This window comes from Sphaerodactylus townsendi, linkage group LG07 (genome assembly GCF_021028975.2).
Source record: "Sphaerodactylus townsendi isolate TG3544 linkage group LG07, MPM_Stown_v2.3, whole genome shotgun sequence".
Classification (NCBI taxonomy): domain Eukaryota; kingdom Metazoa; phylum Chordata; class Lepidosauria; order Squamata; family Sphaerodactylidae; genus Sphaerodactylus; species Sphaerodactylus townsendi.
The window spans coordinates 97,635,779-97,650,150 of NC_059431.1; the positions used below are offsets into that span (position 1 = coordinate 97,635,779).

Consider the following 14,372-nt stretch of genomic DNA (forward strand, 5'->3'; position numbering starts at 1 on the left):
GTTCAGAGTACTTTTGAAAGTCTAGTAGCTTATTTCAGGGAAGGAATTGGTGACTAATTCGAAGGAAGACTCCTTCGGCTTGGGGACTAATTCAGGGCATGTAAATAGTTTAATAAATAAAAAAAATGAATAAGAATGCATACAGGGGAGGCAAGTTCCTACTTTTCTTGGCCCACGAGATGTTTACTAGTGAGTGGGGTGTATCTATGTAAAATCTAATTATAACCAGCTTGAATTATGTAGTTGATTCCCAGATCACAACGTTTGAAGTTTTCCTCCATTAAATATTATAAGTTGTGGGGAAAGGAGGCAACTTTTAAAAAACCCCAGTTATTCACCCATTCATCTTAGATCACATCTTGCATAACTTTCCTGTCCTGCTTTTGCATCCATCTGGTTTGTCCTGTTCTACATTTTCAGCAGGTTTCATCTTATCCTAAAAGTAAAATAACAACAGCTGCCCTTCCACTCAAATTGATAAATAGTCGGTTTTTATGTTTTCCTGTAGTCGTCTATGATCTCTAAGCTTTGTTTAGCTTTGTTGAAAGTCACTGTTTCCCCTGTTCTTCCTCAGTACAGGGAGGATTTTTCCTCCATTTTTTGCTTCCAAGGGTATGTGTAACACAAACAGAACCTTCTGCAGATTGCACACCCACACAGGGAGGAAAAGTTCAGCCAGCGGTCTGGGAATAAAGCACAATCCTCTCACCTCTCTCCAAATCAGTCTGTCTCTGTTGTGGAATTTGTACAAACTAATCTCTTTTTTAAAAAATCAATTCCTTATGAAGTGAAACATCTTTTCGGGGGGAGGGTTTCTGAGCTGTGTGGCCATGGTCTGGTAATTTTTGCTCCTAACCTGTCTCCTACCATCTGTGGCTGGCATCTTCACATGTTACCGTGACATGCCTCTGAAGATGCCAGCAAAACATTAGGAGCAAAAACTACCAGACCACAGCCAGATCCTGGAAAACCCACAACATTTGGTTGATTCTGGCCGTCAAAGCCTTCAACAGTACTTTTTGTTTTGTTTTGGTAGTATCACAGGTCTAACTTGCAAGCCTCATTGATTCCACAATCCCTTATCAGGTCTCAGGTTTTTTCCCCCAAAGTTGTGTGCATTTTTACCTTGGTTAAGGGTTTGGATATACCACAATCCAATGCCACTGCAGTTTTCCTTTCCTGGTTTGCAGGCTCACTTAGATATCTGCCCATCTCTCCATGAGCCCTTGTTTTCAGTATACCAACAGCCTCTCAGTTATGGAAGTCAGCCAAGTTCAAAGCCGAAGGAGCTTTCCTCAGATGGAACGAACTTGGCTGCCAGGAGTGGTAGGATACAAGCCAAGATTTCCGGCCTGTGACTAATCTCGCCAATTCATTTACAGCCAGTGTTGCTTCATTCTGTATTTTTCTTCGTTTAAGAACACAGTCCTCAAACATATAATTCCACTGCTATCTACAAAGCCTCAAGTGGCGATAAGCTCCAGACAGGTTTTTTGGCAGTATGTTTCATAACAGTGGCTTTCAAGCTGTATTCCATGGAGCCCCAGAGACTCTACCTTAGCCAACCAGAGAAGAGCGCTGAGTATTTCCTAAGGTGCACTCTCCCTTCACATGAGGTGACACTGGGGCCAAAAGCTTTTCCCGATGCACCTTAAGGGAAACAAGAAAGGCCAAGATAATATTTTCACACTTATTACAGCATTGGTGTGGTAGCATTAAGAAAGGCGGGCATGAACTGCAGAAGTCAGAAGGAGCGAGAATCAGGAAGTGATGTTATTCATTAGGATGACAGAAAATGGAATTGTGATCTGGGAATCAGCCTCTACGAAAATGAGGGCTAGCTTGTCTGAAGGCAGCTCAGTGCTCTGTCTTGGGTTGAATAAAGGTTGGGGATAATGAGAAACGTCATTTGCTAACTGTGATTGTGTTTGGCAGATATCGCCTTTGAGTAAAGATGACGGTGGAGAATATGAGTGCCACGCATCAAACTCTCAGGGAGAGGCTACAGCATCGGCGAGAATTACTGTGGTTAATTCTTTAAAAGAAATACCCAACGTGAAAGGTAGGTGGGTTGTGGGTTAGCACTGTGTTGTGCACCAGGCGCTTTCCCCCCTTGCTGTGCCTCTGCTGTAAGCTTTTAAAAGGCTCAGTATTGTTTGACAGAAGCCTCAGGCAGAGATAAGAAGACCTGGGTTTGTATATGAAGCCTAAACTCTTTGCTTTACTACTAACAGGGGTGGGAGGGTTGGAGAGTTAATCTCTTTTATTTCTTTCAAAAAACACGAAGTTTATTAACTTGGCTTCTCTGCTGTATATTTCAATTAAAAAGATGGCTTCTATTAATAAACCTCTTGAATTTCTGAAACTGTTCCATCTTGTTACAGGTGGTGAGGCTGAGCTATGAAAAGTGAGCAAACGGTCTTGTACGGAGAGGGAAGAAGCTCTCGCATATGCCATGCTTCAGCTGTTATTCTGGCGTCCACAGCTTCTGTTCTTTTCTATTCTTTTCTGCTCACTTATTCCTTCCATAATTTTTGCCAAGGTGCCAACTGTGGAAAAGGGCTCCCTGGGGATCAAGGGGAATTCTTGTATTACTACAAGGGTTTCTTAAACTAATGGAGTGCCACAGTTTAAATGTGCCAATTATTCAGGTTATTAGATGCCAGTCTGATTACCAATGTGTCAGTTCCTTCAAGATCAGCCCCCAGCCCAGGATAAGTGGTCTTCCTTTGTCCTGAGAGGTAGGCAAGCGAGGAAGGAACTTGGTCTTCCTTCAGGCCAGTACAGCAGATTGGATCCAGATTAAATTTTCTACCAGTGAACAGAGTTTTCTTACCTCTCCTCTGCTGATAGAAAAATTAGTCTGGATCCAACCTGCTGTATTTGCTCTAAAGGAAAACTAGTTTTTTTCTAGATGCACCATCAAGAATCGGATCATCTTAAACACACATATAAATTACAGGTCTGCACAATTTAAAAAGTTGTGTACAACATTTTTAGGGGTAGTTGTCTTACATCCAAGGTAAACAGAGTATATGCTAAGGGTGGAAGCTCTTGTCTGGGCTATTACTATATCTCTAGTCCTTGTAAAGGATGTGTTGATATGAATGCATTTTTATAATCAAGTTTCATGTAGCTAAAATATATGAAGTAACTGGAGATATGTATGTATATGTGATATATCCAACAGATAAACACAGAATACTCATACATAGTACATACAAGTCTAATCATGATATGTGGATACATGCGTGCCTAGATATATACTTCCCCTAAGCCTAAACCTAAACTTGGTTATTAATTCATTTCCTTGCTGTTTGCAATAAGCATGATAAACCATGCTTACAAGGGATACCCTGCATGGCCCAGATCCCAGAGTTCCTGTCTTTCTAGATCAGCAGTTCTCAACCTGTGGGTCGCGACCCCATTGGGGGTCAAATGACCCTTTCACAGGGGTTGCCTAAGACTCTCTGCATCAGTGTTCTCCATCTGTAAAATGGATATATGTTAGGGTTGGGGGTCACCACAACATGAGGAACTGTATTAAAGGGTTGTGGCATTAGGAAGGTTGAGAACCATGGTTCTAGATGTTATCCTTGTGGACTTTGAGGCCTATTACAAAAGATTGTAAAGCCAGATTCAGCCCTCCAGTATCAGCTAGACTCTGCCACTATAAATGGTGCCATGCAACTACCACTCTTCCAAGAAATGCGTAAAGTCTCTTCAGTATTGTGTAGCACTCTTGTGATTGTGCTAGATCCCTGCTGTTTCCAAACATCTGATTAGGGTTCAGGAGCTTTGGTAACATAATTATGTCCATTCCCAATGGTGGGACAGACTTGGCTGTAGAAAGATAAGGACATCTTCCAGTCAGAACACTGCGTGTTCCAAACTTTGTACTTAAAAGCACATCATTGGAGTATGGAGACACTGCAAACATGCTTCTTCAAAAGGGAGGACACCTAAAAAAAAAAGCTAGTCCTGCCCACATGGACCAAGAGGGCACTGTGGCAGTGTTCAGGCATCCTCCTCTTGCATATTCTATGCACTGTGTTCTATGCAGTATGTTCACACCTCACTTCAAACATGAACACTGCAGAAATTTGGCTGGAGGCATCAGTCCTTTGCGTGGAAATTATATTCTCACATAGACTCCAGTTGCTTCTGGGATTGGTAGGCTGCCATGGTTAATGTCTTTCAATCATATCAAGCATCCATCTGCTTTGGTTCCAGAGATATATAAACAAAGTCAGTGGGGCCTTCTGACTTCCATTGGGGAGAGAGAAATCTGTGCACTTCCAGGAAACAACGTACAAAAACCAAGATCTCATTGGTCCAAGGATAACTGGCAAAGCCATTCACCTGCTGTTTGAACACATCATCTGTTCTGGCTTGGCATTCCCTCACATCATTTGAAAGACTTCTGCCAGGCTAGGGCTGTCCAACTAATCTCCGAAAATGTTTTCTGTGACACTAGCCCAAACCTTTCCCTTGCTAATGTGATGGTGCCTTGAAAGGTCTATCCTGGACTTTTACCACAGCTGTGGCAATTTGCTGAGAAACCGATTTAGCCAGAGAAAAGAAAATGGATCTTTCCAATTCTACTCCTCACTTACCCCAAGTTGCCTATATTTCAGTAGCCATACCGTGTAGCATTCCTGCCCCTCAGCCTGTTCCTCCCAAAATTTTGTCTGATGCTCCCCTCTCTGCTACTGACATTCAGGCTAAGGCGAGCCCGTTCAGCTTTGCAATTCCACATGATGGGAAACCACCTGCTCCAGTGGAAGGAGATAGCAACACACCTCTCAAAACCTATAATCACGAGAACAGGAACTATGGCGGATTCCGCATGGGCCAAAACAGTGGTGTGAAAATGGTGTGAAAGGGTTTAAAACAGTGTAAAAGGATTTATACAGTTTTCACACCACTGTTTTTGGCCCATGCGGAATCAGCCGTAGTCAAGGGCCCCCATGAATAAAACGGTGTGGTGAGGTATTTGATTTGATGGAGCAGCAATGCTTATTCAGGACAGAGTTCATGGAACAAGCCTCAGATACCAATGTCCTTGTTACACAGACAGTTGTCAGCATTGTACCAAATATACACACACACCCTTCATTGTGGGTCAGTTCCACCCTTCTGTTTTTCCTCGCACCAATGTCACATACATCCTCAGTTGCTGGAGCAGGAGTCTGCAACCTGCAGCTCTCCAGATGTTCATGAACTACAATTCCCATCAGCCCCTGCCAGCATGGCCAATTGGTCATGCTGACAGGGGCTGATGGGAATTGTAGTCCATGAACATCTGGAGAGCCGCAGGTTGCAGACCCCTGTGCTAGATACTCACACTGGGATTCAAGCATTATCACATCTTCCAGCCTGGAGTCTACATGATAGCACAACTCCCCCACTCTTCCTTGAGGCAAACATCAACTCTAGATTTTTTTGGATGGTGTTGCATCTAGACATCTGGATTGTCCTGTAACTTATGGTGGCTATTTAAAGGATTGGGCTATGCTTGCTTGAACTCCGCTGGTCCAGGACGGTTACTTTGATCCCTGTGGGGATACTTTGATCTACAGCTCAGCCATAAAAAACTGCAATGTGCTTAAGCGTCCCTGGTTTTGTCCAGCAGCTTATGATGCAAAATCCCGCTGTCTTCCAAGAAGTCATCTGATCACTGGTGTTGTGAGACAAGTATCATCCTACCCAGGGGGACTGCATGACTTGGGCAAGTTTTAGTTACACACCACCCTCCCAAAAACCTTCCATATTATTTTGCTCATCTCCCTCAGCACCACACTGAGAAACCCTGTAACTTTCCTACAGCCTAAAGTCGAGGCTTCCCTCAAACACATGCCTGTTGCAGAACAATTCTCCACTCTAGGGTGCACAGAGACACTGATCAATTTATCCACCCCAAAGCCAGTTGTCCAAGTCTTCCAGTTCCTGAGAAGGTCTGTGAAGTGGTAGGGCAGCCCCAAACAATTTTTCCTTATAAGCCATTCTGCGTGACTGCATGGTCCCCACAACCTGCAGATAGGTCTCTTAACATAACACTAAATCGATATTTCCAAAACGTATCTCATTTTTATATAGTTCTATACAAAGAAGCAACGTTTGTAGTTTCCAATTTGTTGTTTCCCATTTGATTTCCTTTCTGGAGCTTGAGATCAATATAACAACAGGGTAGCAGGGAATGAACAGAGAAAGGAAAAAAAGCACAGAGAAGACCATGCAGGGTCAGGAATCATAAGGTAAGACAATGGTCAGAGAGCTGCTGTAACCCGTCCCACCCCAATCTTCCTAGTGCAGTAGTGGCGAACCTATGGCACGGGTGCCAGAGGTGGCACTCAGAGCCCTCTCTGTGGGCACGCGTGCACAGAGTTTGTCATGTGATAATAGTGTAATTATTTCAGGGAGATTATTAGCATTAAACCTAAGACCTAGTTTTGGGGAAGCAGTGTAGGTAACCCTGTTAAGTACTGTTAAACCCTACTGATTTTCATGGGAAGAACGAAAGTGTGATGCTTTACCTGGGAGTCAGCTCGGTTGCTGGCAATGGGGTTTGCTTCTGAGTAAACCCTCCTAGGGTCGTGATTCACCCATTAGAAGCGTTGCACAGTTGCTTCAAAGCAAAGTCACCGACTACCACCAAGCTTACTCCCGAGTAACGCGCACTTTGGAGCCAACTGTTTTTTTCTATACTAAAACTTCAGTATTCAGGTTAAATTGCCGTGTTGGCACTTTGCAATAAATAAGTGGGTTTTGGGTTGCAGTTTGGGCACTCGGTCTCGAAAAGGTTCGCCATCACTGTCCTAGTGGAAAGTGGCATCGAGTCACTGCTGACTTATGGCATAAGGTTTTGAAGGCTACAGATGAACAGGGTGGTCTGCCATTGCATAGCAACTCTGGACTTCTTTGGTGGTCTCCCATGTCATTCTTAACCAGATCTGATGATATCCAGCTAGCCTGGCCCACCTAGGTCAGGACATGATCCTGCGTTAAGCCTGAGTAAATTACTAACAGCTTCGTAAATTGGAAGTAGGGTGCTGCGTCCTTCCTTGGTATGGATCCACTGGGATCACGCCGACCTAAAGAACTATCGTCAAGTCCCAGAGACCCCTTTCCCGCACAAATTTGATAGGCAACTAGTTGACTGAATAGCTATTTATTTGTATTTACAAAAAACATAAAAACCAGTTGGAGAACCTCAGCTACGAAGCAGAACTGCTGTCATGATTTTCAGTGAACACACGCGTCTCAAAAACACCCACAGTAAAAGCAACTCCACAACTGACCGAAGGAGCTTTCAAAGGCTACACGCTCATCATCCGAGGTGCGATACTCATGGACATCAGTTCCTGGAAGAGGAGCTTGCAAGCATATGGCATCCTCACCAGAGAAATCTGAAAGGGGAAGGGGGACTTTTGTTAAACAGCCAAAAAAGAAAACCACTCGTTCAATAAAAAAGCATCACAGCAGAACAGTACAAGTAGCAACTGACAATCGCATCTAACTCTTCTAAATGCTGAAGACCAGAGGTGTCCAACTCCAATTGGCCAAGCAGCAGGGGCTGATGGGAATTGTAGTCCATGAAGATCTGAAGCGCCGGAGTTGGACACCCCTGCTGTGGACCCTTGTGCCTTTATAGAGTTCTGGAAGCTTCACCTTAGTTCTAGTAACAGCAGTCTTGTAAAGATGGTGGGGATGGAAATGCTACCAGGTTGCAGTTGACTTATGGCAGGGGTCTGCAACCTGGGGCTCTCCAGATGTTCATGGACTACAATTCCCATCAGGAGAACATCTGGAGAGCCACAGGTTGCAGACCCCTGACTTATGGCAACCCCACAGGTTTGTCAAGGCAAGAGACATTCAAAAGTGAGTTGCCATTGTTTATGCCTACATGGCCACCCTGGACTTCCATGGTGGTCTCCCATCCAAATTCTAAGCAGGCCTGATGCTGCGTAGCTTCCAACAACTGCCAAAATCATATTTCTTCCCATGCGTTCATCTCCCAGGTGAGACCAAAAGAAGTGACAGTCTTACTCCAAGAAGCGACATCAGACATCCTGGACTGTTCCGCTCATATTCCACTTTGCTTTACATTACATGTTCTAATAAACATTGCAGAATAAACTTTCGTGGGCACACTATCAGATACAGCTGAAAAACAGCATCATCAAGAGCCCTATGCATTTCATGAGGTTTGTTCTCAACTGTTTAGATCAGGGGTCTGCAACCTGTGGCTCTCCAGATGTTCATGGACTACAATTCCCATCAGCCCCTGCCAGCATGGCCAGTTGGCAGGGGCTGATGGGAATTGTAGTCCATGAACATCTGGAGAGCCACAGGTTGCAGACCCCTGGTTTAGATCGTCTTTGTTTCTGCCACCAGAGTATGCCACTTCCTTGGTCTGCCAAGGATTCCAGGTTACGGTGCCAATATGCTCAACCCCAGGCATGAGATTCTTATCAAACTGAATGGGTCATCTTGCCAAAATTATTCTTTGTGCAGCAAGTGCAAATATTTTATTTTGCTGTTTCACAACCCAGTTTCAAGAGGATGCCAATCCTTGCCTCCTTATCGTTTTACATACCTGAGTCTTATTTCGGCAGCCCCGACACTCATAGGTATGCGTCCTCGTGTTGGCTATGGCCATCAGCCCACACAAGTTGCACACGTGAACCTGATAGGGGTCCGAGGCTTCAAACAATCTTTCCCTTAAGAACTGCGCTGCTCCATGAGCGATCTGACAGTCACGCTCCATCTCCCCAAAACGAAGGCCACCATCACTGAGAAAGAAAAATATGTACAATTCCACAATATATACAATTTTTCTAAGCTAGGAAGCTACCAATCGGGCTGATTCTCCTCTCTTCCCCAGTGAATGTAAGCAAACCACAAGAGCAGAATTTGGGCCATTCCCCAAAATACTTCCAGAGAAAAAGATCAGAGAAGGTCATTTGAAGCTCATATACTAGAAAAATATCCATGCTATTTGTGAAACTGCCGTTGTGGGATAAAATGCTCCCCCCCCCCCCCCCCCCCCCCCAAATAATAATTCTGCAAAATGTAGTTTTATGATCAAATTGTAACTGGTAGTGTTCATTTTATTTTTAAATCAACATTCTAGCCTAGACTTTATGAATATATGCTTGAAAATCTGCATGGCAAAAGTTCATAGCCCACAGAAGTCCAAGAAAAAATTCTAGTGATTGGAAATAAGTCTTTGGGGCTCGTGTAGTTCCTTCTCTTTCCTTATGAATAGCTGGAGCAGAATAAGGATGTTACAACTGCACAGTAAAGTACGTTAAACTGAATGTGCTGCGAACTTGCATTATTTTCTTGACACCACATTTTTAATGCGGCACAAAATATTTAGCGCATAGAACTGTGAATAGGCACATTGGGTTAACACAAGCAAACACACTCTCAATAGCCACCAGTGGGGGGTAATGGGGGGGACACATACAAAATAGTCAACTTGTAAGGCTCACTTGTGTGGAACTTTTCCACAGCCATACAAACACTTAGCAGTCCACCTGCTTCCATGTGCCATATCTGTCATATGTCATTTTTGGTATCTTGATGGGATAAGAACATAAGAACATAAGAACTAGCCTGCTGGATCAGACCAGAGTCCACCTAGTCCAACACTCTGCTACTCGCAGTGGCCCACCAGGTGCCTTTGGGAGCTCACATGCAGGAGGTAAAAGCAATGGCCTTCTGCTGCTGCTGCTCCTGAGCACCTGGTCTGCTAAGGCATTTGCAATCTGAGATCAAGGAGGATCAAGATTGGTAGCCATAGATCGACTTCTCCTCCATAAATCTGTCCAAGCCCTTTTTAAAGCTATCCAGGTTAGTGGCCATAACCACCTCCTGTGGCAGCATATTCCAAACGCCAATCACTTGTTGCGTGAAGAAGTGTTTCCTTTTATTAGTCCTAATTCTTCCCCCCAGCATTTTCAATGAATGCCCCAAGCCAGCTGCCAACAGCCAACTGCCTCTTTCCATACCTGATCCATATACACTGCCACATCATCATCTATCAAATAGCCTGCTCACCCCAGATGAATGGCTATATACAAAAAGCTTTTTTTTAATTTTGAGAAACTTTAATAATTTAGATTACTAATTGTCCCATTTCCAATTAGGGAGACAGGTTAAAAAATATACTCCAGAAAAGCACGTAAGCAAGCAAATGATCTTACCGGGATCGACCTTCCATTGGCTGCCTGTTAAGGATCTGAATGGGCCCTCTTGCCCGGGAATGGATTTTATCGTCTACCATGTGTTTCAGCCGCTGGTAGTAAGTAGGGCCAATAAAGATTTGCGATGTAATTTTGCGACCGGTGAAGCCATTGTACAAAACCTGCGGGAAAGGAAGGGTTGGTCACACACCCAACGGGGAGGACAAACAATCTGGGCTTGTCCTTTGCTCCTCGGAATGCAACATACCTCATTTCCTCTCAGGTGATAACCATAGTCAGAGAGCAAATTGGAAATCTTCTGCACATTGACGGCATCGTTGAAAGGTGTGGCATCACCTATTTCCCCTTTGTTGGCAGATACCTGCAAGAAAACATTTTAGTGACCAATGCAAGCATTTGCAAAATATGTCCCAGGATAACCATTGTATTATTTGTTATCACAGTAGCTTATACTTCAAGATCCACCAGTGGAGCAAAACTAATTACAGCCAGAGTGGTGTAGTGGCTTGAGCAGTGGACTAGGATCTAAGAGTCCCAGGTTCGAATCCCCACTCTGCTGTAAAGGCTTGCTGGGTGACTTTGGGCCAACTGTGCTCTTGCAGCCTACACTCTGTCACACATAAAGATGTTAGTGCAGTCAGCTAGGGACAGCGATTGAGAAAATGTATGCTTCTGCATTAGAATATAGTCCTGCACAAATATGAGAATTATCATTTATTTTTACATGCGGCCTTTGTCAAAACCATTATTTTGTGCTTTTATTAAACATGGTACTTTGATACGAGAGCATTTATAGTTCATTGAATGACTATCATCAAACTTCCAAATGGATGGAGAGGGAGCAGGGCTAGGTAGGTCCTAGGATCCAGGCAGAACATTCTACAACAAAGAAGGTCCGGCATGTTGAGTTCTGTTGTGGAGAAATATACTCTACAAGCATCTTTTTGTGAAACAGAGTATAGCCTTTCTCACAGGACTGTGAGAATAACATGGAAGAACGAAATGATGCAAGCTGCTTTGGGTTCCCACTGAGGAAGAGGGTGAGGTATACATGAAGTAAATTGACTTGTAGAGAGGCCTTTCCGGCTTCCTCTTCTCACTGCAGCCTACCCAGCTTCCCCAAGATGTTGTCCCTGGGTGTGGGGTCAGAGTGACTATACTGGGAACAAAGTGGGCTTCTGCAATGGAAGGGGAAGTAGACAAAAATCACCCCCCATCCAACAATGAAAGAGCCCATCCATCACTGGGAAAGTGGTAGGATACAAGCCATGACTAAGAACTCAGGTCTAGCCCACACAAGCAAGAGAATGAGATAATGAAGAGGACTGCATCATTTCAGGCTGCAGGTGGCAGAGTGCAGCTTGGAACATTGCCTTAAAAAAATCTCTATCCAAACTGGAAGCTAAAACAATAGAGAGAGAGACCACTCTCCCTCTCTGCTTGCTGGGCTGGTTTTCTGGATGTCTTTTTCTAGTGAGTTTTTAAAGACAGGGGCATTCCAAAATGTGATCTTTCACAACGGTCTCCTTTTAGACAATCTCAGGTGGATAGCCGCGTCGGTCTGCAGTAGAAGAGCAAGATTCAAATCCAGTAGCATCTTAGAAGCCAACAAGATTTTCCAGGGAGTCAGCTTTGGAGAGACAAAGTGCTTTTTGTCAGAGACAGATTCCTACTTGCAACTGACCAAGGGAGCTTCGGCTCTCAAAAGTTTATTCTCTGAAAATCTTGTAAGTCCCACTCCACTGTGCTATTCTGATGCTTGCATGAGGCAGGCAGCACAAGAGTTTCAAATACAAGCATGATGCACTGGACAGTTGGGAAATCCAGACTCAGATCCCTGTCCAAGCATGAAACTTGCTGTGGGCCAAACATATGCACATTCAGCCATATCTACCTCACAGGGTGGTCGTGAGGATAAAATGAAGAGGGAATGTACGCTGTTCTAAGTCCCACGGAAGAAGGGGGAAAGAGAAGGGCAACAGGAATGTTAAAAAACAGGAAGGGACATGCTGTGGGGATCTCATATTTGTCCACATAAAGAGACAGCCTAGGCTGAATTCAGACCATGGTTACACCTAGTCTGCGATTCTGTCTCCAATCTATTGACCCTGGGGAAACACTCAGGAGAGAGCAAGATGGTGTCCTGGTGCTCAGCCTCAGCTCAATGAAGTGAAGTTCTTCACACCAGTAGCCACATGTCCTTACCTTCCCTTGCAGGCACTCAATCAAGTGGCCAATGGTCATACGTGAAGGGATGGCATGAGGGTTGATGATGATATCAGGGGTGATACCTTCACAGGTGAAAGGCATGTCCTAAAGAAGGAAGAGGAAAAGGTGAGGTATGTTTTCCCCCTTCCGAATAATCTCAATTGCAGCAATTCCTTAAAACTGATTTGAACTAATCTCCACTAAACAGTTCACCTCTCAAATACATTCTACACTGACTGCTCCTCAGAAGCGTACCAGGGGTAAATGGCGCCCGGAGACAAATTGTCTCCAGGACATCCCCTAGGCTCTGCTGCCCCCCTCTGCCCCCCTCTGCCCCCCACCACCCTAGCTCTGCCCCTGATGCCCCAGGTTCCATCCCCACTGTCCTAGCCCCCGCCCATGTCACCATGGACATGGGCAAGGTCTAGGGTGCCCACCTTCCCCCCCCCACAGACTCCCCCTGCCGGCTGGGCTTCCTGCTCCCCAAGCCCCACCCCCGGCCTCAGTGCTTATAAAAGAAAGTCTCCGAGGCCAGAACTGCAGTCTCTTCTGGCCTGCCCAGAGGGGGCAGGGGGCCCAGCTGGCAGGGGGGGAAGAGAGGGGGGAGTCCAGGGTGGGGTAGAGGGTGCTTGGAGGCAGCAGGAAGTCCTGCTGATTTTGCACCCCCCACATGACTAGAAGAGTGGCACCCAGGGACAAGGGGTACCCCTTGTCCCTAGGCAGATACGCCACTGTTGCTCCTTGGAGACTTCAATGCTCCAAGGTTCTTAAGAATTTTTCTGCCCAGATATTGACAGGAGTCAATTGCAAAAAACCTATTAAACCAATTCCATCACCACCACCAGCCCCCCCCCCCCCCCCCGCCCAAATAGAGTGGCTTCCTGTGTACTTCCTGACCCAGAGGAAAGTGCTTATTAATCACTCTAGTCACAAAATGGGCAAGGTGAAGTGTACCAGCAGGATCAGCTCCTTCAATAGGAACATCTCAATCGCAAGGATTTTAGGGAGGTTCTGCTTCAAGGTGGGTAGTACTGAGGTTGGCCCTTCTGGGAGAGGTGCCAGGTATGGAAATGTACCCCAGAGAGGCCCATCAAGGGTCACACAAGAAGCATGCCAATTTTTTTCAGACCAGTTTCCGGAGCTGGTGGTTTGAAAGCTCCTGTGGCTACTTTTACAAAAACAATACAAAAAGATCCATCCCCTTAAGACAGTGATGGCGAACCTTTTCGAGACCGAGTGCCCAAATGGCAACCCAAAACCAACTTATTTATCGCAAAGTGCCAACACAGCAATTTAACCTGAATACTGAGGTTTTAGCTTAGAAAAAATGGTTGGCTCCGAGGCGCGCGTTACTCAAGAGTAAGCTTGGTGGTAGTCGGTGGCTTTGCTTTGAAGCAACCATGCAACTGTTCGAACGGGTGAATCACGACCCTAGGAGGGTTTAATCAGAAGCAAGCCCCATTGCCAGCAACCGAGCTTACTCCCAAATAAAGGATCGCGCTTTAGTTCTTTGCATGAAAATCAGTGGGGTTTAACAGCGCTTAACAGGGTTACCTATACCGCTTCCCCAAAACTTGGTCTTAGGTTTAATGCTAATCATCGAGCCCAGCGGCCCAGGCCAGCCTAGATGTGTGGTGGGGGGGCAATTTCCCTCCCACATGATGAACTCTGTTTGTGCGTGCCCACAGAGAGGGCTCTGAGTGCCACCTCTGGCACCCGTGTCATAGGTTCGCCATCACTGCCTTAAGAAGAGATCTTAAGAAAGGCAATGGATGCAGTCTAACTGAGGAGGCTGATAACTCGCCTCTTCCTAGTTCTGAAATCCCAAGTGAGCCTCAACCAAAGTGAGGATCTTACCTCCTGCCTGTACTGGATACCGCAGGTACCTTTCTGACCGTGTCTACTGGCAAATTTGTCTCCAATTTGTGGGATTCTCACAGAGCGCACCTA

At 45.3% G+C, this 14,372-nt stretch overlaps 2 protein-coding genes across 2 annotated transcripts in view; one reads left to right on the forward strand and one right to left on the reverse strand.

Moving 5' to 3' along the window:
• Positions 1-3,217, forward strand: part of IGFBP7 (insulin like growth factor binding protein 7) — a 38,919-nt gene extending 35,702 nt beyond the window's left edge. The window contains exons 4-5 of the mRNA XM_048504515.1: positions 1,936-2,062; positions 2,385-3,217. Of these exons, the coding sequence (XP_048360472.1) occupies positions 1,936-2,062; positions 2,385-2,404 (147 nt within the window). The 3' untranslated portion in view covers positions 2,405-3,217. The remainder of the gene's footprint in view (positions 1-1,935; positions 2,063-2,384) is intronic.
• A 3,938-nt stretch (positions 3,218-7,155) lies between these two features.
• The window catches only part of POLR2B (RNA polymerase II subunit B), a 28,764-nt gene continuing 21,547 nt past the window's right edge, over positions 7,156-14,372 (reverse strand). The window contains 6 exon segments of the mRNA XM_048504512.1: positions 7,156-7,409; positions 8,600-8,795; positions 10,215-10,375; positions 10,462-10,575; positions 12,420-12,527; positions 14,280-14,369. Coding sequence (XP_048360469.1) covers positions 7,320-7,409; positions 8,600-8,795; positions 10,215-10,375; positions 10,462-10,575; positions 12,420-12,527; positions 14,280-14,369 — 759 coding nt within the window. The 3' untranslated portion in view covers positions 7,156-7,319.